Here is a 19,469-nt window from a genome sequence, read left to right as displayed (position 1 = left end):
AACAAAAGAGTAGTTATTGCAGTCGGTGGGGGACGGCTCACCTGAGTAATATCCCGGGTATCGAATACAAATTGCCCATGTTGAATTAGAGCCCCATTGTGCCGACAAGGTCCATCATCTCTCGAAATCCTAGCCACGATGGATACGACGCAGGGATATCAACAGATTGCCGAATGAATTCTCCGGTGTGAACAAGCACGAGCACAATGGCAAACAGCAAAAGTCAAATGACATATTTCATATTCTTACATCAACATCATGTACAACATGTTTCCTATGAACCCGTCTTCTCTGGTTCCGGAGAGCTCCTTCCAGACTTTTGTCCCGCACTGCGCAAAACCCGTCCGCTGCCTTCGGTAGAAGACCCCTCAGTGGAAATGGTGGCCTCCTTTGTCAGGGGCGACGGTGCTTCTGGCGTGACTGAACGGGAATCTGTTCCGGACCGTTTCGACTTGGACATGGAAATAGACGATTGCTTCTTCCGGCGCTTTTCTGACGCAGAGCTGGGACGGCGGCCGAGCTGGCCATCGTCCAAGTCCAATGTGGGTGTTTGACTTCGGGACGAGCTTGTTGACGGACGGCGTACGCTGCCGCCGCGGTTCCTTCGCACTTTCTCGCTGCTGGAGTGGCGGTGCAGAGTCTTGTGTGACTGAGGTTTGCGCTGGGGAGTTTGCCTCCATGGCAGCCACCACAACCAACCGTATGTCTGCTTGGCCAGGCTGCGATCATGTTCCTTGACCTTTTTCCGTAACAGTGCGCGTCGCTCGTTTTCTCTCTCCCAATATTCGGTGCGGTACAGTTCCCAGTTCTCTCGAAAGGTCGGTGAGAATGGCTTAGGTAGTAGGAGGAGCTTGACGTAGTCACCTCCGGGGGCCAGGTCCTCCTCATGTCCACCTTTTTCCTCGTCGTCGTGTGGAAGCACCAGCATTGGATGGCCCTCGGCAGACAGCTGGAGCTCCCTTTCCGTCTCCCGCAACAGCCAAGGCTCGACATGGCGGTATGACGAGCTTGCCGTGTGCGAAAACAGGCCATACGTCAGGAAGAAACCAATTGTCGACAGAGCCTCGGCCCACCACGGACGGCGTATAATGACAAGCTTGCAGTTGAAGCCACGCAGGCCCCTGTTTGATATTGCGAACCACCGGCGCGGCCAACGGATGCCGCGGTCCCAGATGCCGGTTCCCCAGACCAAAATAGCCGTGATGATGCCGCCCATAAAGCACACCTTCTGAGCACCTTCCAATGCCCAATAGATGGAGCCTCCGACGCCGCGGCCGTCCTCGCGAGGGGCAAAGTACAGCTTGTAGCCAAAGAAGGCGACCCACAGCGTCAGCAGCATCAGGAAGAAGGTATGGTGGCGTCTTCTAGCCCGAAGTTCGAGGAATTGGGCTCGCAGGGAAGCCTCGAGAATGAGGAGATTCAGGTAGACCATGGACGGAGAGCTCGGCGCGTGGTTGAGAGGGTCGCCCTGCTTGCCACCGGCGGGTGCGATGGGGGTCGGGCCGGATGTGGTCTTGATGTTTGCCGCACTGACGGGGGCGCCCTTGACAATGGAATCGATGTCGTCGGCCATGGTTGCGGCGGTTGCGGCAGTCGAGGCAGCACGTCAGCGCGAGGGAGAGCGTGACTGTCGGAGGAATTGACGATGATTGAGGCTGGATCGCAGCCGATCAGCTGAGGCGATGTGCCATGCGGTCGCGGGGAGATGGGTATCAACGAGAGGCACGAAATGACCAAGCTTGTGCTGCAGGGCGACGAGGAGGGATGTAGTCGAGTCGACGTGGGATGCAAATGTTGAGGATGGAACCAGTTGACAGCCCGCACCGAGTACATAGAGTATGTACATACATGTGGTGCTCTCGGTTAGTGCAGTCTGGTTAGCGCCGATACGGATACGCCTGGCGCGGCAAATCTGCCTTTAACGTTGAATGTTGACAGAGTACACCGCCCGCGCATGTGCAGCAGGTACGTACCAACCTTGAATGTAGTACTAGGACTATCGCCGCATCGCCAATTGCACCTCCAAGTGCCGCCCACGTTGAAATGCATGTGGGTTGAAATGGCCGGCAACGTCGTCACTTGAAGGCGTTCAAGCATTTGTCTCGCCAACAAAAAAGACCAAGCACCCATCCTACGCAATCCGATATCGTTGCCACCAACTCCGCAGGCAGCCTACGGACTTTTAGTCATTCTCAGTAACTACGTAAGTACCTAAGTAGCATCTCAGCCGCAGCCACCACCAGACCGCAAAAATCGGAACAGTCCGCCCGCTAGTGCCCCGGCCGCCTCATCAGGTTTGATGTCATCGGTGTCCGGACTGACCCAAAATCCGAACGCCAAACGCTCAAGCCTGTTAACTCCGCCATTACAAGCGCAAACCGCGTGCCGCACTATCCATCCCCAGAATTGAGCCTTGCACAAGGGGGAAATCCTATTTTCGTCACTTGAAAGGGTGCCTGGGGGCCTGCTTGGATTAAAACCATCCGCCTGCCCCCCCACGCCCAGACCCCAGACGCTCGGGCAATGCAAGCACTTCTTCGACCTTCACACGCTGCCACTGCAGTATTGCAACCATCACGACTCGCCCTCGCTTCTTCTGCTTCATTTCCGTTTTCATCCTCGTCTTTCGACTCTTCCTCGGCATCTGTGTCACACCCGTCTTTCAAAATGTCCAACGTCGAGGTTCCCGACAACCTGAAGCAGCAGAAGCCTGCGCGGGGAGGCCCGCCATCTGTGTACTTTCCTCTGGGTTACAAAGACGCCGCATATCAATGGGTGAGTCTTCTTTGTGCCCGCGCATAGTGACTTGCTCAGCTGATCACTGATCATTTTGCGCAGTGGACAAGTGTCACACCTACAATGGCAGAGCGCAATGTCCTCTCTCTGGTTCCTTACCTCAAAGAAGCCGTCGACAGCATCACTTCGACCCCAGTCTCAACCACGGGTACGCCCGATCCCTATGGGACCAGAACATGGCGCCGCTCACTCGTCCAACTCTCTGGCAAGAACCGTGCCCTCAACGAAATCTGCATCGAGCGACAAGGCGAACAAGTCCAAGAGACGCTCGTCATGGTCCACGGATACGGCGCCGGCCTTGGCTTCTTCTACAAGAACTTTGAGCCCATCACCCGCATCCCAGGCCTCAAGCTCTACGCCCTCGACATGCTGGGCATGGGCAACTCGTCAAGACCGCCCTTCAAGATCCACGCCAAGGACAAAGAGGAAAAGGTCAAAGAAGCAGAGGACTGGTTCATCGATGCGCTCGAAGAGTGGCGCCAAGCCCGCAAGATCGAGCGCTTCACTCTTCTCGGTCACTCGCTGGGCGGCTACCTCGCCGTTTCCTATGCAATCAAGTACCCGGGACACTTGAAGAAGCTCATCCTCGCATCTCCCGTCGGCATTCCCGAGGACCCATACGCCGTCAACGCCAACCTCCCCGAACCCGAGGAATCAACACTCCAAAACGAATTCACCCAGGACCAGCAATCCGTCACCGAAGGCCGCGGGACGCCCCCCACCCCTCCCAACGGACAGGCAGCAAACGCCCCCAAGCGCCCTCTGCCAAACTGGCTCGTCTGGCTCTGGGACGCCAACATCTCCCCCTTCAGCATCGTCCGCATGGCCGGCCCGTTTGGCCCCCGCTTCGTGTCGGGCTGGAGCTCCCGCCGCTTCAACCACCTCCCTCCCGAGGAAGCCCAAGCCCTCCACGACTATTCCTTCTCCATATTCAAGCAAAAGGGCAGCGGCGAATACGCACTAGCCTACATCCTCGCCCCCGGCGCATACGCCCGCCGCCCCGTCATCAACCGCATCCACGAGGTCGGCCGCCAGCCCATCCCCCAGGCGGACGGCAGCACCGGGGCCCTCAAGGAGACCGGCATCCCCATCGTCTTCATGTACGGCGAAAACGACTGGATGGACGTGGCAGGGGGCCTGGCAGCAGAGGAGAAGCTAAAGGAGGCCAAGGTCCGCGCCCTTCTCCACGGAACAGACGACGAGAAGCGCAACGAGAACGGGAGCGTAAAAGTCGTCATCATTCCCAAGGCTGGCCATCATCTGTATCTTGATAATCCCGACGATTTCAATCGTCTGTTAACAGAGGAGATCGAGGAGACCAGGGCTGCTGGGAAGAAGCGACCCGCGCTATAGACAAGATGGGAATAGCGACTGGAATAGGCATCGTCTGGGGGGAGTTTGATACGGAATGATAAATTCTCGAGTTCTTTTCTGGAGTATAGACTCGTTGGGATTGTCGGCATTAGCATGGCGTTTGGGTACATTTACATAATATAGACTAGACGTTACATCACCTAACAAATACACATAAATCGACATGAACACATCATCCCTTTTTTTTCAAACCCGAGTTTCACTTGCGACAACAGTTTCTTTCATATAAATTTTTCAATTTGTGTACGGGTATCCAATATACTAGGATTCAGGATATGTGGGCAAATCCCCTCTGGTACAGACAAAAATGTGCACGCTATGCAATGTATGGTATACAAACAAACCGCCCATGTCCCCTTTCTTCCCATTTTTTTTTAATTCCCCCAAAGATGTTTTACCCTTCACCCCTTCGGAGTAATCAGTCGTTCCCGGTACTGGTTCAAGGCCGCCAGGGCGTCTCTTCAGACCATGTCACCCTCCGCGCTCTGCGCTCGCATTACAAGGTTATAAGATCGACTTCTGAGAAGTCGGGGGGATTCTTCCCGAACACAACACGTACTTTACTGTCAAGCGCTGTTCCTTCATTACTGATCCAAATATGCTTGCTGAAAGCGTTTGTGCGCCGAATTTCGTCGTCGCTCACTCCCAAGTCATCTCGTGGTATCCAGACTGTAGGTCTTCGAGCTCGCAGAGCATAGTGTAAAAATGCATGTCGCGTCAACGCATCTCTTTCTTCTGGAGTCAAATCCTCAATGTCATCTGGGATGCCACCGTAGAGAGCATCACCCATGGTGAGCTGTGCGTCGAGATCCTTCTTACGTTGGCTTCGGCGGTATTGTGCAGCCCGAGTGTTGTCCGTCAAGTTCTTCAGCTTGCGAAGCTGATTGCCACCACCCATGGCCCATGTGCCGACCTGTTTGCCTCCGGCTCTAGCCCAAGTCCCAACTTGTTTGACGGGTCTGAAACGCTTATTCAAGCCATCTGTCTGACCTGCGTCCAAATTCTGGAGCTCAATATTCTCGTCGGTGTCCGGGACCTGGGTTACTTTCTCTCCGAGATTAGCCCGCCCCCCTTCTTCATCTTCCTGTATCAATCCAAAACGAACATCTTGAGCTCGTTGAAAGGCTTCATCTCGAATTACAGCATCGTCCTCAAGCGTAAGTGGAAGATATCGGAATAGAGGCGAGAAAGACTTATTGAGCGCAACTTGATACACTAATGTGAGAATGAAGACGACAATCATAATAACGCCATGCGGTGTGCATACGTTGCGGCGTTTTTCGTCGTTAACAATAAAAAACAATCCAGCCAGGCAGAGTTCCATAAAGTATATACCAGTAAATGTTTGGTTGATTGCTCGAGGATATAGGACTCCGCCAGTGTCAGTGCCCGATCGGTTGACATAGAGCATGGCATATCTCTGAGCCAGCCAGAGCAGACCGAACGTTATGACTGCAAAGATGGAGATGAGAGGCGCAATAATACAGTATATCAACCCAATGCAGGCGAAGTTGGTATACACGGGGAAGAAAGAACCCCAGTTGACCTGGTTGAGCGAGGTATTCCGTGCCCACTTCTGTCTGGCAGTGCTGTCGCTCATCGGCGCCATGATATACCACATGAACAAAGTCATGACTTGCAACAAGGTGCCGGAACTCGTAGACAGAGCTTGGAGAACCATGTAAGAAAAGAAGTAAATGGCAGCGGATGGCAAATTCTGGGCCAGGAGATTAAGGACGGCGTCAACACTGGACAGCTCCTTGACACTGTTGACAATCTCGCCAAGCGACCTGAAAAAGAACGACGCAATCGAAACGACGAGGAAGACTTGTACGAAGAGGAAAGCAAAGTAGTACATCTGTACGAACTCAGTCTTCTGTGACCCTGTCTTTGCACCCTTCAAGCCTGCCAAGAAACCGAAAATTACCACAGCCAAGAGGAGTAAAATCGATAAGACAGTAGCGGGCAAGACACCAGCAATTGCTTTGATGAGAGTTCCCAGTTTTTTATTCCGTTCAAGGTCTGATAGCCATCCGTTAGATGTAATGAGAGCATCGGCTTGACCTATGGCAGCAGTCCAGGCCACAATTATGGCCCATAATGCAAACATAGCGACAACGATTATCACAACTATGATTGAACGAACCCACTGCTGCCACCAGTTGATTGCCATGTTCTCCCAGACAACGTCGCGAGGCGAAATCTCAATGGCTCGTGGTGACATGTGCTTTGGTAAGTGGTGAGCAACGCTTTGACATGCCATGTGCGCGGCAATCTGATGATTGAACTGAATAAAAGCAGAACCCATCGATGGGAACCTTTCGGGATGCTTTTGATCTTCCTCAATTTCCAAGTTCAGTCGGGCAAGCTCCTGGCGGCACCAGTAAATCGTGTCCACCTTTTTGGTGACAAGTGGCATTCCAAACATCCAACTTAACCCAAACAAGGGAAGATGATGAGTTGGGCGGTCACGTCTTTTAATATATTTCGCCCACTCGGCATCTGTCTCCATGTCTGATTTATACTGGCATTCGTAAGCGTCCTCGTATTTGAATGGTTCTTCTTTTGGGCCCATGAATGGAATATAATGTTTGAAAGATTGCCAGCCAGACTCCTCGGTGGCAGACGCGCATTCCGAAGTGCCATGCGGTTCTGGAAATGCAAACCCGCCCTGAGGCGCTTTCCAGAACTGCCAGAACCTTGGCTTTGCATTCAAGTATAAGTCGTCAACGTTGTCAACTTTGCGAACAGAGTTTTCCATGCCGTAGCGGTGCCCGGCGCCGTGGGGTGGTTTGATGGCTCTAGACGAACTGGATGTGAGTACTGATCCGTCCAGAGAGCTAGTTCGTGGAGCCTCCAACGACTCTGCCGGAGCCGGAGAAGGAACTCTTTGGTGGGAATGTTCCATAGTAGAGCTCAGATCCATGAACCCGTTTTTCGTGACCAGTACATCGTTGACACCTCGTCCCGCCTTGCCAGCAACTCCCTTCAGGCCAGCCCCGACATGATGCAGCGGGTTGTGGTGGATCTCGGGCCCCCTAGTGGTATCCTGCAAAGAGGTCTTCTCTTGATCGTGAAGCATAGACTCGCGAATGCCGGCATCGACAGTGTGGGGGACGACTTGGTCGTGTCCAGCATCTTTGCCTTCTTCGGTACGAGCTAAACGATTAGCTTCAGCGTCCTCTTCTGCATCTCTAGCAACTCTCTCTTCTCTAGTCAAGGCTTTTAGATTCAGCTTCCTACGCCTCTTCTTGTCTTCAGCATTTCTCTGCTTCAGTTGTGCCTTTTTGACTGCTTTGATGAGATCTGTCTCGGCAGATTCCAATCGCTTATGAACATTATCCCTGAGGGAGATCTTGTCAAGGAGGGTGGTCAGGTCTCTGTTGATCCAAAGGTTTCTAATTCCCCCCGGCAACACGTCGAACAAGCCTAATAAAGCTTCCTCGGTTAACCATTTTTTCGGAATGCCACTGACAAGAACAGTGGTAGCGGAGGCTCGAAGACGGTGCTCGGGGCTGGCCAGATAATCTTGGCGGATTTTGATGTAAACCCGAAGCTCAAGGAAAAAGACTGTGCAGACCCATATCACCACGAGAATGGCCAGTATAAGATGAGCTGTGTATCGGCTTGTATTTTGCGGAGTGACGTTTCCCCATGCCAATGTGTCGAGACCAGTCGGAACAGCCTTGCTACTGGAGGAATTCCTGGCACTATCTTTGATATCGATTTCTCGACCCAAGCCACCCACGTAATTCATGGGTATCAAAATGGGTAGTACGACAAAGCATATTGGTACGAAAATGACGAGAAGCGTTTTCAGATAGCGAAGAAAAAAATAGGCGTCCAGGCCGCATTTCTTGATGACCTCGCGTTCGTCGTACGTAATCAGTGCTCGAATCATGGATACCAGGCTTCCTGGCGGCGGCTCGGTTCTCTCACGCTCGGGAACGAGGTAAGTCTTTGGCTTGCTGATTTTTTCATGTTCGAATTAATAAACTGAACCGCCAATATTATGGGGGAATGGGAACACAACATACAATATTCTCGCTAGCCTATTTCGTAACAATGCAAACAAGGAAAATTGTGCCGCAAAGATAGCCACAGCCGTTCCAATAGCAGTTAGGAAACTGACTATACCAAGTCCTTGCTGTTGCTGGGTCTTGGAGTCGTCATCCCGAGTAAAGATTGCCACGGGTTGCGACAGAGCGGAGATTGCTTCGGCCAAGGAGCTGGATAGCCAGAAGCTTGACCTAGCATCCACGCTTGCAAGTATATGTGAAGCCATGAGGGAAGGCTGATCTGGTTCGGTAGAATGTCGTCGTGAGCAAGGTGAGTAGTCTCATGTCCCTACAGCCTGGCGGGCAAAGAATAGGGTCAACCCCCCAGGCCAGGTGGGTGGATGATGGAGACGGACGGCTAAATGAATGGGGGACAGGTCGAAAGTGATGACTGGAACATGATTTGTGCAAATGAGATAAGTTGGTGGTTGAAGGCGTAGAATACAAAGAAACATCTGCAGGGTCACTGGGACAAAAGGGTAAAAGAGCACAACGGAGCGACAGTGAATATTAAACCGGCCTGCCAGCATAAAGAGGGACGAAGGAGTAGTGCGTCATGAACTTGTCTCAAAGTTGGCACACAAACACCAATCGACCGATTTAGGCAAAGGAAGGACCTGGGCTAATGCAAGGAGTGACATCAGAGGCGACTAGCGGGACGGCAAGAGCTACCCACAGACGGGTCAACTGGTGTCTGGTGCACAGCTGGGCAGGTACCACAGGTCAACGATGCTGTAATCGTACTTCAGGCCACAGGCGGTACCTTGGCAAGCTGGGCGACTGGAAGCGCCACTGCTGGTCTGGTAGCCAACCACAGTCGTTCAATGCAGCCCGCGGTGGCACTGAGCAACTGCATGTGCTCTATTGTCGGCTCGCCCTGCAAACTCTTCGTCAAGCCGCAGCCACTACTCCGTACTACAGCCCGTTGACATGTGGCATCAATCCTGTTTTTGCATCGCGCATGGGCGTGCGTGCACAGCCTTTGTTGCAGAATGTGCTGCAGTAAATTACCGATCGTCGAGCCCATCCCTGCGCACCTGGCCCATCCGAACCAAAAAAGATGGATCCTTGGCCCAGTTTGCCAGCCAACAGCCAGTGAATATCCGCCGGCGACTGTGGCTCCAGGTTCGTCCTTGGCGGGAACCCAAGCGCTCGTCCTGAACTCAAACAAGGGATGACTGGCGGCAAGCGAAACTAAATAAACCTCCATAGCCCCGCGAATCCATTCATTCATGGGAGGGTCACGACAAAGCGCAGCGTGAACACGTTCCCTGAAGCCCCAATGGAGGGTGCGCGGATGGCCGTGATGATGACGTTTTTGATGTACATGCCACGGCGCTGAGACATCGTCGTGGCCAAGACTTGATTCAAGCACATACCGGCCAAGTCAGCCCTACCACGCCTAGCATCAAATGCCCAGCGTTGCCAACTCACCACATGTGCAAGTTCTGCATGGGACTCCAATCATGTACGTAGCACAGTCCTCGCCGTGATGCGGCCACAAATCGTACCTTTGCGGACATGCCGCTTCCATCAGGGGATTCCATGGTGCACATAGGCGATACGAATGGATGCTTGCATTTGTGCCGGCCTCAAGGTAGCACATTTCGCGTCCCTTTAAACGAGTTTTAGACAAAAGATGTCTGGTCATTTCCATGTCCAAGTATGATGTGCTGCAATAGGGTCACGTAGTAAATCCCACGTATGTGCGCTCATCATCGGTTACTTTCAAAGTGAAGAACCCAACAGTTCCACTGAAATCAAGTCCCTGTAAACTGGATATGATTCTATGTATGTAGTTCCTGGACATGTTTTGCAAATTCCGTGTAGTTGTAACGCTATGACTCAGAGTAATCCGTAACCAGTTCTTCAGTCTCATCCATGGAGACATTATTTCACGATCGCTGCTTGTAAAACTTCTGATGTATATGATTCGATATCAGGTTGCACAGCCTGGAGCGACGTCTTACAGCATTCATCCTTGACTGCAGATTCCATTCACGCAAACTGCCTCTGCAACCTCCAGAGCAGTGAGTTTTGCAGTGACATAACTTTGAGCCGAGCGAGACTAAACGAAGCTCGTGGCTTGAAATGTATGAGCCTGGTCTCGGGCTATTGGAGCGATGCTGAAGCAGTGCTGGATGTTCGTTTTTGGTCATCAGGGATGAAGCCAAGTCGCCAAAACATAAATAAGCGACATTTTGACCACCTACAGGTCATGTGCGGCCTCAATAACGCAGATCGACCTCATTCGCTTCTACTGGACGGTAGCTATATGTACGCTCAAAAGCTTCCGTGGCATTGGACAGCTACCATGTCCTGCAGAGTTCGAGATCCCAATACATCAAGTACACCTAGGTAGGTGACCAGCCGTCGCACAATCGCAAATGCAGTACAACTATCGCTTATCGACTTTGCATACCAGCATGCAAAATCTTGGTGTGACGACGCATCTTGTCCGCCCGTTTCTCCTGCTATTCACAACGGGAGTCGTTGTCTCTTCTCTCGGTGTCAAGGAAGAGGCCGGCCACCTCATCTGCCCTGTCCTATAAATACCATGCTCATCTATACTGAAGAGCCTGAGCAATGACATACGTAGTAGATACATCAAGTCAGTATGTACAAAAGATCGGTCGACCTGCAAAAGTCTACTGCAGTTGCAACACACGACATTCAGGCCCCTTTGTTGTTGCACACGGCAACAATCGAATACTAACCAAGCGCACAGATAATCAGTACAATGATGCATGCACCCTTTTACTTCGTGCGACAAAGAAATTCCCTGAGAACGCCTGTCCCTACCAAGCAAGCGGGTTAATACTAGTATTGCCCGCCCCGTGCTTGAGAGCTCGAGGCGAGAGATTCAGCACATCTTGCTCGCACTGTTCGTCAGCGCACACGAAGAAAATGAGTCACGGGACGTCTACCGTAGGTTGCAAAGGATAAGTAGATATATCAAAGGTAAAAGATAATTCACATCTGCAAAGCTGCGCAGGAATGCGCAAAGATGCATTTGCTAACAATTCGTACAAAGACAAACCAAGATGCCTCGACGGTGCGCTCTATGCCCAACACCAACGCCAATAAAAAAGTAATGTGCGTACCAATATCCAGCGCTCCTCCTTGCAGGTCGAGTCCCGTTGCTACACTCCAAAAACCATGTATTCCGGGCACCACAATCAGCATCACGTTTGAATGCCTTCAAACGATCAGCTCGGCAGATCAGCGGGTTAGGCTGCAAGTAGACTTCCCGACAGGAAATAAAGGAGCGATTATGATCCCAGGCCCTTTCTTCCTTTTTGGCAGATTTTCTCTATTGTACTCGCAATTGCGAGACCGCAAAGCCCAGTATTCGGCTGAAATTTTCCCTTTACTCTCTCGCTCGGCCATGTGAGTAACGTGCCGGTTAGAAAAGGCAGTCCAAGCAGCAGCAGCATGCCAACCCTGCTAATAAACCAGTCATGATACCAGACGATTTGTCTTGTCTTTGTTGAGGCTGATAGGTCTGATAGGGTTGGTAACCCGGCTGGAACTGTCCCTGTGGGGGTCCATATTGTCCAGGGGGATACTGTCCTTGCTGTTGATTGTAATAGCCCATCTGAGGACCGGGTTGGTAGTATGGTTGCTGCTGCTGCTGCTGTTGTTGTTGATAATATGGCTGCTGGTAGCCGCGCTGCTGATCATCTGGGAACGGCGCTGGACCGCCGCCGTAGGAAGGCTTCGGGGCCACGGGTGGAGGAGCACCGCCATACGGGGGAGGCTCTTCGACCTTGCTGCTCATGTCGATGGTATTCAATGACTGTCGCGATGGAGGGGGGTCGAGTGCAGGTTTCGGGGGCGATTACCGGTAGGTTGGGTACAGAGGAATTGTTATTTCAGAGCGGCGAAAGAAAAAAAAAAGGGGGATGTTGAGTGAGGAGAACGTGGCAGGCCCAACAGGTGGCACATAGCTGGTCGCCAAGAAGGCCGAGCCTCGAATTTATTCGAGGTGGTCGAAACTCTGGGCGTGTCACAGGACGAACCAGACCGGACTCTACGCCACGCGGGGCTTTCGGTAGTGTCTCTCTGAGATTACGCGTGCGGCTTCCTGATTACGTGGTAGCGCAACGTCTTGAGCTGCGCCGCTCTTGGCCAAGCTTGGGCTCTTGGCTGGTAAACAACAGGCAAGCAGGCGACGAGGGTGGCAATTAACTCTCCCGCCTCGCGACGATGGTAACCCGAGCCAATGCCACTATTGTCCGAGGAGAACATACCAGATCGACGAAATGGTCTGTTTATCCGTTGGGTCCGTAGCTGCCGATAATGTGGCAGCTCGTGTGAGACGAGACCCCGGATATTCGATCCCCACTCGGTACATGGGCATCAAATGAACATGTCTTAGTGTATGGTTTCTGGCATATTTCCGGTGATAGTCTTAGTACAATGGTATTCCTCTCACAATTTTGCATTCAGTGCCCAGAATAAAAAGTCTGTCTTCCGCCCTCCTTGCCTTTCTTCCACTACTCCACGAATAAGAGTACAGTGAGCATTAGTAATAAATCAGAAGTGCGTTGTTTGCAATGTGTCCTAAACCGACGTTGTCCAGCGACCCAGATGGGTTCAGGGTAGCTAGCTAGATGAGCACACGTCACGTGATATGACTCAAGCCACACGTCCTGTGGCTTGACTTCTCGCCCCACGACGACCAACAGTCATCGCACGAAAAAGTGTTAAATTCGTCGATATCCAAGAAACCCCACGATCGCAACGACCAGCCCCGAGGCGCGAAATTACACCCATAATCTGCCTGAACCACGATTACGACGCAGGGGAGGCATATAGAAAATTCGAAAATCGCAACCATGGCTACGACGGCACCCCCGAAGGCCAAGTGAGTAACCCTGAAGAGAAGCATCGCCAGCCTGGTTTCGCATAGCTAACCCCACCCTCAAAATAGGCATGACTGGGCCGACGACGACGATGTCGAAGAGACCACCGATCTCCCTCCCCCCCAGACCATCTCCAACAAGGACGGAACCAAGACCATCATCACATTCCGATACAATGACCAGGGCCAGAAAGTAAAGACGACCCGTCGAGTTCGCTATGTTACGCACAAGGAGACGGTCAACCCCCGCGTCGCCGACAGAAAGAACTGGTCCAAGTTCGGCCTCAGCCAAAAGGACGGCGCTGGCCCTGCACCCGATACCACATCGGTCGGCGAGAATATCATCTTCCGACCCAGCATCAACTGGCGCAAGGATGCCAAGGACGAGAGCCAGGACCCCAACGCGCAGTCGATGAAGGACAAGCTCAAGGACAAGAAGGTCAAGTGCCGTATTTGCAACGGCGAACATTTCACGGCCAGATGTCCCTACAAGGATACCATGGCGCCCATCGGAGAGAATGGCGCTGCAGATGTTGCTGCCGGCATGGGCGACGAGCCTGCGCCTTCTGGTGCCGGAGGTGCTGCCAAGAAGGGCTCCTATGTTCCTCCTGCTCTGCGTGGCGATCGTGCCGGAGCGGTTGGCGAGCGCATGGGAGGGTCCAAGTACGGCGAGAGAGACGACCTTGCTACGCTTCGCGTCACCAACGTAAGTGTCGTCCTGCAATTCTTGTACACGCGCCGCCTAACTAACTTTTTTCAATAGGTTTCCGAGATGGCAGAGGAGTCAGAGTTACGGGATATGTTCGAGCGATTTGGAAGAGTCACCAGAGTGTTCCTTGCTAAGGACAGGGAAACTGGTATGGCTAAGGGGTTCGCTTTTATCAGTTTCGCGGACCGTGGAGATGCCGTCAAGGCATGCAGCAAGATGGATGGATTTGGTTTCAAGCATCTTATTCTCAGAGTCGAGTTTGCTAAGAAGGCTCAGTAGACTGTTTCTGTTGTCATAGGGTATTAGGGATCCGGGGTTAATGCATTTACATTACGGTTTTCTTTCTTTCTTTCTGCTCTTTTCATTCACCATCCAGCCAGGCCTGATACATCACTCACTTTCCCGTGCATGCCTATTACGACTGAGATGGATTTTCTTTACGCAATGTCTGGTCTTGCGGTGTGCTCGGCAAGTAAGTCCCTGGACCGTCGGGAAGCCGGAACCGAGCCTTGAAGCCATGTGGTTTGGGACTGACGTCCGGACGAACGAGGGGCAATAATTGGTTCTCGTTGATCGAGAAGGACGGGATTCTTCATGTGGAGGAGGTTCCGAGGCCAGGGAAAGATCGGCGGATGGCCTGGTGACCATAGTTACGGTATGATAGTATAATGCTGAACACATGTCCCTATCCCATTGGAGTTTTCTCTGAAAAATGAAACAAGGCTGCAAAGCTCTGCCGCATTGCAAACAGAAATTCCTCCCTCTTCTGGCCAGCTCTGTGCGGCCCCGCACCGGTAAACCAGGCGACGAGTGGGGGAACTGGCCGAGTTTCGTATTTTGCTCGACGGAAGCATTCAACGTTTGCTGCAAGCAACTTCGGTAGCCTTGAACGTTCTTTGGTTGACCAGTCTGCTCAAGTACATAGATGTGAGTGGGCTCTTTTGGTTTGGGCTGTTTGAGTGATGTAGCAATGAGTGGAAGTCATTGGCTGTGCTAACAGGGCGTCGACGCTCCGCTTGCGTTGTTACTTGGGCTGCGTTTGTAAACAAGAAAACTTGAAGTGGAAAGACAATCGGCAAATGGCGCACGGAGCAGTAGCACCGTAACAATCTATTGGTGTAGTGCGGAGCGTACAGGGGAGAAGGCGCTGATGGGATTCTAGATCATGACAAAAATAGGCTAGTGCTGGGGGCAATTTAAAAAATTGATCTCCCAAGTAGTGAACAGCCAGGGCAATTTTGTTGAGCTTGACACCTCGCCTTTTTGGCTTGTGAAGATGGACTTGGGCTGTCGACATCTCATGCAGGCGGGGAAACACGACGTCGCATGCCTTCCGTCGCGGATTGTGCGAGCCTATCAGCCCGTGTGGCCTTTCATCCGGGTCCATGTCGTCTGTACTGAGAACAGAGAACAATACACGAGTTAACCTGACTGAGGATAAATCTGGTGCTACTTGAGATATATGTATGTATGTACCCGGTAGTTTTCTAAAGCTGCTGCATTATTTATGCTCCAGGAGTGCCGTGACGGAAAAGTACGGTAAACTGTACACTTGAGCATGGAAGGTGCGGGCTGCTAATGCTGTGGCACGCCTTCCGTCCAATGAGCCCTTCTTCAACCCCTTCAGACCCCCCAACAACTCCGAGTTGCATTGCATGTGCTCCATACTCTCGCAACCTTCGAAACCCATGTCCTACACAGCGAGTATTGCTAGCCACATGGCTGTCCGCACATGAAAGCAAAGTTGCCCGTCTTCTGACATCACCCGTCCACGGAGCACAGGCGTATTATCGATCTTGCGCCGAAGTGTGCGTTAATTGCCGGCCCCTGCAGCCGTTACTGGCCTGATTTGACGGCATCGCCTGCACCGCATATTCGCCTTGCATCTTCACAAGGACTCATGACACCTTGTGCCGAAGCCAAACGAACACTTCCCGCGATAACCTGGCCCATTCTTTGTGCCAGAGTGGAGGCTGCAGCGGCCATCAGCCTTTCCGCTGCGTTTGAACCTATGCCCACGCGAGCAGCTTCCCTAGCGTTCCAGTCCGACTACTTTAGTAGTAATCCGAGACCCTGCGACTATATCCAAAGAGGGCAATTGGAATTCGTCTACTCGGTGGGATAGCGTAGCATAGCCAACACGTCGAGAGTCCCTTGGGCCGCGAGCCCACATTTATCCATCACGCCTCCTACAACTCCCTCGTTCTTCGTGCCTCTCCGCGGCTTCCTGTTTCTTTCACCTCCCTTTCCTCCGGGGCAAGCTTTCTCCTGCTTCATGGATAATCCTTCTCGGTGCTCATTGCAGACATGAGTAAAAGCACCGGTGTCGACGCTGAAGCGTCTGAGCTCCGTCAACGGCAGACGAGAGATTCTCCCATTGTTACCAACCAACCACAGGCTGTCGCCGTGGAAAGCCTGTCTACTGAAGACGGCCCGGACCATGACAAGCCCAAGTCAAATTCAAAGACATTTGGGCGAACCCCGGATGGCACAAGTAAGTGACCATTTGCCATCGTCGCTGAGACCAATTGGCCTCTCTGTCAGCGCAGATTCCAACTAACCTGTTGTTCTGTCTGGCAGTCTTTATTGTGCCAACTACCCATGATATGGTATCGCAGCTTCTGGACCCACGGCAACCCAAGAACCTGTCTGATGCCGTTGTCCTCGGGATACTGGCGTTTATGATTCTAGTCGCTTATTCCCTACCGGCCGGATGGAAGCGACCCGTCTTCGCCGTCACCTTCTTATTCTGGAGAGGCTGTTACAACGTAGGAATCGGTGTGTTATTACATATTCAGTCCCGCCACCGACGTCTGATAACTTGGGCCAAACGCTGGAAGCTCTTTGAAGATCCCAAAACGGGTAACAACCCTCGACCTTGGCTCTACAACCTCCTCAAGCGAGAACTCGAAGCAAAAATACCGGAAGACTACGAATTCGAAAAGGCACCTTTGGAGTACAACACATGGTTAGTCTTCCGGCGGGTTGTTGACTTGATCTTGATGTGTGATTTTGTGTCATATTGCCTATTTGCTATCGTCTGTGGTCACACCCCGGAAGGGGAGAATATTATTGTTGGGGCTGCTCGCTGGGCCCTGGGTATTGCCTTGGTTGGATTCAATCTCTGGGTTAAGCTGGATGCCCACAGAGTCGTCAAGGACTTTGCGTGGTACTGGGGTGACTTCTTCTATCTCATCGATCAAGACCTGACCTTTGACGGCGTGTTCGAAATGGCGCCGCACCCCATGTACTCGATCGGTTATGCTGGATACTACGGCATCTCCATGATGGCCGCCAGCTATGAGGTTCTTTTCATCTCCATAATCGCGCATGCCGCCCAATTCGCCTTCCTGGTGACTGTGGAGAATCCTCACATCGAAAAGACCTACAACCCTCCTCTACCGAGAAAGAGGGACCTTTCCCGGCTTCAAAGTGATTCCAATGTGAGTCCCGACATGTCCGACCACAACTCCACCGACCGCCCGGCTTCTACTCCCAAGATGGCTACGCAAGAGCCACCAGTCCCGGTTCACAACATGGTTGGCTTTAGAAACATGGATCTTTTCAGAGTGCCAGACTCAATGGTTGTTCTCTTGCCCATGTACGTAGCCATCCTTACCCTGGCAACCCCAACGACGCCAGCCTGGCAGGCCTTCTTCGTAGCTCACGCACTCCTGTGGCGTGTCTGGTACCACCTCGGTCTAAGCATCATTCTTGACAAGCAGTCCAAGACCAAAATGTGGACCCGTCACTTTCTCAAATATGGCGAGAGTGCGGGTGAAGCCTGGCGGCAGTGGAAGGGCCTACATCACATTAGCATGATTATGTGCAACGCGTCATTTGTTGCCGCTTGTTACAAGATGTACTCCATGCCATCGGACTGGGGCTACGGCCTTGTCCTTCTCAAACACGTCCTGGGCGGTGGCTTGATTGCCTTGCAGCTATGGACCGCCTTCAGTGTTTATGACTCACTAGGTGAATTTGGCTGGTTTTGTGGTGACTTCTTCTGGGACCAAGAGGCTAAACTTAATTATACGTCCATCTATCGATTTCTCAACAACCCCGAGAGGATCTTTGGGACGGCTGGTGCCTGGGGCGGCGCACTCATTACCTGGAGCAGAGCTATCTTTATTATGGCTCTTGTAGCACAGCTCCTTACCCTGTATTACATCTCGTACGTCGAGAGACCGCACATGCAAAAGATTTACGGCAGAAGCATGCGTGGAGAGGCTGGCCTCACCAAGTTTATCAAGCGTGCCTTGCCACCCCCGGTCAAAGGCTGGCAAGAAAGCGTCGACAAGGTCCTTGACGATACCACTCATTTCGTAGAAGATTTCATCGATAGCGCTCGCCCTAAATTTGCTTCTGGTGTCAAGACCATTGTGCGAGACACGTCTGCTCTCTTCAACATCGCGCCGGCTCGGATCACTCTTACGAAGATTCCTGCGGATTTGGCTGGGTTGGACCCGAAGTTGTACTCGCTCTCTGTTGAGGGCACGCCGTCTGCTCTGTCAAATATTCACGATAGAGCCACCGGTAAGGAGAGCTTCACTGGGCGGTTCCCCAAGCACGTCAAGACCATGGCATACGAGTATGGTGCTCCCTTGAGAGTGAAGTGGAGAGCACCTGCAAACCACAGCGACAAAGATTGGATCGGCCTGTATATGGTTACGGACAACCGCTCCAGAGAGTCTACTGAAGTTCCGTCTCTTGGGCGCTGGGCTCCCACAAACGAAGGTGTCTATGATGCCTTGACTGCTGACAGCAGCATTGTGACTCCTGAGCATCCATCTCCCAAGAGCGACTCGTCTGAGCCAGATATGGTGGAGGGTGAAGTCGAATTCAATGGAGACAAGCTCTGGTGGACGCAAGGTGTTTTTGAATTCCGATACCACCATAATGGCAGGCACATGGCCATGGCGATATCCGAGCCCTTTGAAATTCGCATTGCGCAGTTTGCAGAGGATGATGTGGATCTCGATTCCAAGGGCATGTACGCCGAAGCAGTCGAGGCAGCAATCTTACCGGTTGTGCGGAACTGTTTTGATAGAGACCCTGATATTGCACCATGTACTGTCGATGAACCATTTGGCAGTTATGTTGAGCGTGATGGCAAGTATGCCAAGAGGATAGTATATGCCATTCGAGAAATGTTTGGTATCGAGTTTGCGCCGGCTGTGGTGTTGGCAGATGGAAACGTGCAGAAACTAGCATGGAGAATCTGTAACGCAAAGGAAGTCCTCGTAAGTTGTGCAGCTATGCAACGCCGGTTGTACTGATGATTAACGCAAAAGTTTAGGCTCCATATAGCATGTCCCATTCAAAGGGATCTGCAACACCAGCGGCCCAAGAATTTGATAATAAGACTTAAAGACGGGTTAGAGAGAAAGAAAGAAAGAGATGGAATTTGATTCGAATTGAACGAAAATGGAACCTTGCAACAGGGAACATGATGCGAAATTGCTCTCTTTTTTTGAAGAAGCGAAAAAGAAAATGAGGAGATGATGCAGGTAAAATAACAAACAAGGGGCACTGGTGTCGGTGGCGTTGTTTGTTGAATTTTGTTGGTTGCGGTGTGGCAATATTATTAACACGGGAAACGTCAAGACGTAGAGCGAGTCATTAGATGGCGAATATACTATTCAGTTGCGTGTTATAAATAACT

The 19,469-nt window shown here is 52.0% G+C and overlaps 6 protein-coding genes across 6 annotated transcripts; 3 read left to right on the top strand and 3 right to left on the bottom strand.

The window, feature by feature from the left end:
* Nucleotides 1–274: 274 nt before the first annotated feature.
* Nucleotides 275–1,573, bottom strand: SPO7 (Sporulation-specific protein SPO7; the record flags this gene model as incomplete). Its single annotated transcript, XM_014692788.1, has 1 exon — nt 275–1,573. The coding sequence occupies one exon, from the start codon at nt 1,571–1,573 to the stop codon at nt 275–277; it is 1,299 nt and encodes a 432-aa protein (XP_014548274.1).
* Nucleotides 1,574–2,667: 1,094 nt separating this feature from the next.
* Nucleotides 2,668–4,149, top strand: G6M90_00g022800 (uncharacterized protein; the record flags this gene model as incomplete). Its single annotated transcript, XM_014692789.1, has 2 exons — nt 2,668–2,775; nt 2,839–4,149. The coding sequence occupies 2 exons, from the start codon at nt 2,668–2,670 to the stop codon at nt 4,147–4,149; spliced, it is 1,419 nt and encodes a 472-aa protein (XP_014548275.1).
* A 517-nt stretch (nt 4,150–4,666) lies between these two features.
* G6M90_00g022790 (uncharacterized protein) lies at nt 4,667–8,455 on the bottom strand (the record flags this gene model as incomplete). The annotated part of the gene is made up of 2 exons (XM_014692790.1): nt 4,667–8,138; nt 8,208–8,455. 2 exons carry the CDS (start codon nt 8,453–8,455, stop codon nt 4,667–4,669), a joined length of 3,720 nt encoding a protein of 1,239 aa, XP_014548276.1.
* Nucleotides 8,456–11,634: 3,179 nt separating this feature from the next.
* G6M90_00g022780 (uncharacterized protein) lies at nt 11,635–12,009 on the bottom strand (the record flags this gene model as incomplete). The annotated part of the gene is made up of 1 exon (XM_014692791.1): nt 11,635–12,009. The coding sequence occupies one exon, from the start codon at nt 12,007–12,009 to the stop codon at nt 11,635–11,637; it is 375 nt and encodes a 124-aa protein (XP_014548277.1).
* A 1,060-nt stretch (nt 12,010–13,069) lies between these two features.
* eif3g (Eukaryotic translation initiation factor 3 subunit G) lies at nt 13,070–14,083 on the top strand (the record flags this gene model as incomplete). Its single annotated transcript, XM_014692792.1, has 3 exons — nt 13,070–13,098; nt 13,165–13,801; nt 13,859–14,083. The coding sequence occupies 3 exons, from the start codon at nt 13,070–13,072 to the stop codon at nt 14,081–14,083; spliced, it is 891 nt and encodes a 296-aa protein (XP_014548278.1).
* Nucleotides 14,084–16,111: 2,028 nt separating this feature from the next.
* Nucleotides 16,112–19,175, top strand: CHO2 (Phosphatidylethanolamine N-methyltransferase; the record flags this gene model as incomplete). Its single annotated transcript, XM_014692793.1, has 3 exons — nt 16,112–16,298; nt 16,385–19,047; nt 19,104–19,175. The coding sequence occupies 3 exons, from the start codon at nt 16,112–16,114 to the stop codon at nt 19,173–19,175; spliced, it is 2,922 nt and encodes a 973-aa protein (XP_014548279.1).
* Between the last annotated feature and the right edge of the window lie 294 nt (nt 19,176–19,469).

Source organism: Metarhizium brunneum, chromosome 1, assembly GCF_013426205.1.
Source record: "Metarhizium brunneum chromosome 1, complete sequence".
Lineage (NCBI taxonomy): Eukaryota > Fungi > Ascomycota > Sordariomycetes > Hypocreales > Clavicipitaceae > Metarhizium > Metarhizium brunneum.
This window is presented reverse-complemented; position numbering and strand designations above follow the sequence as displayed.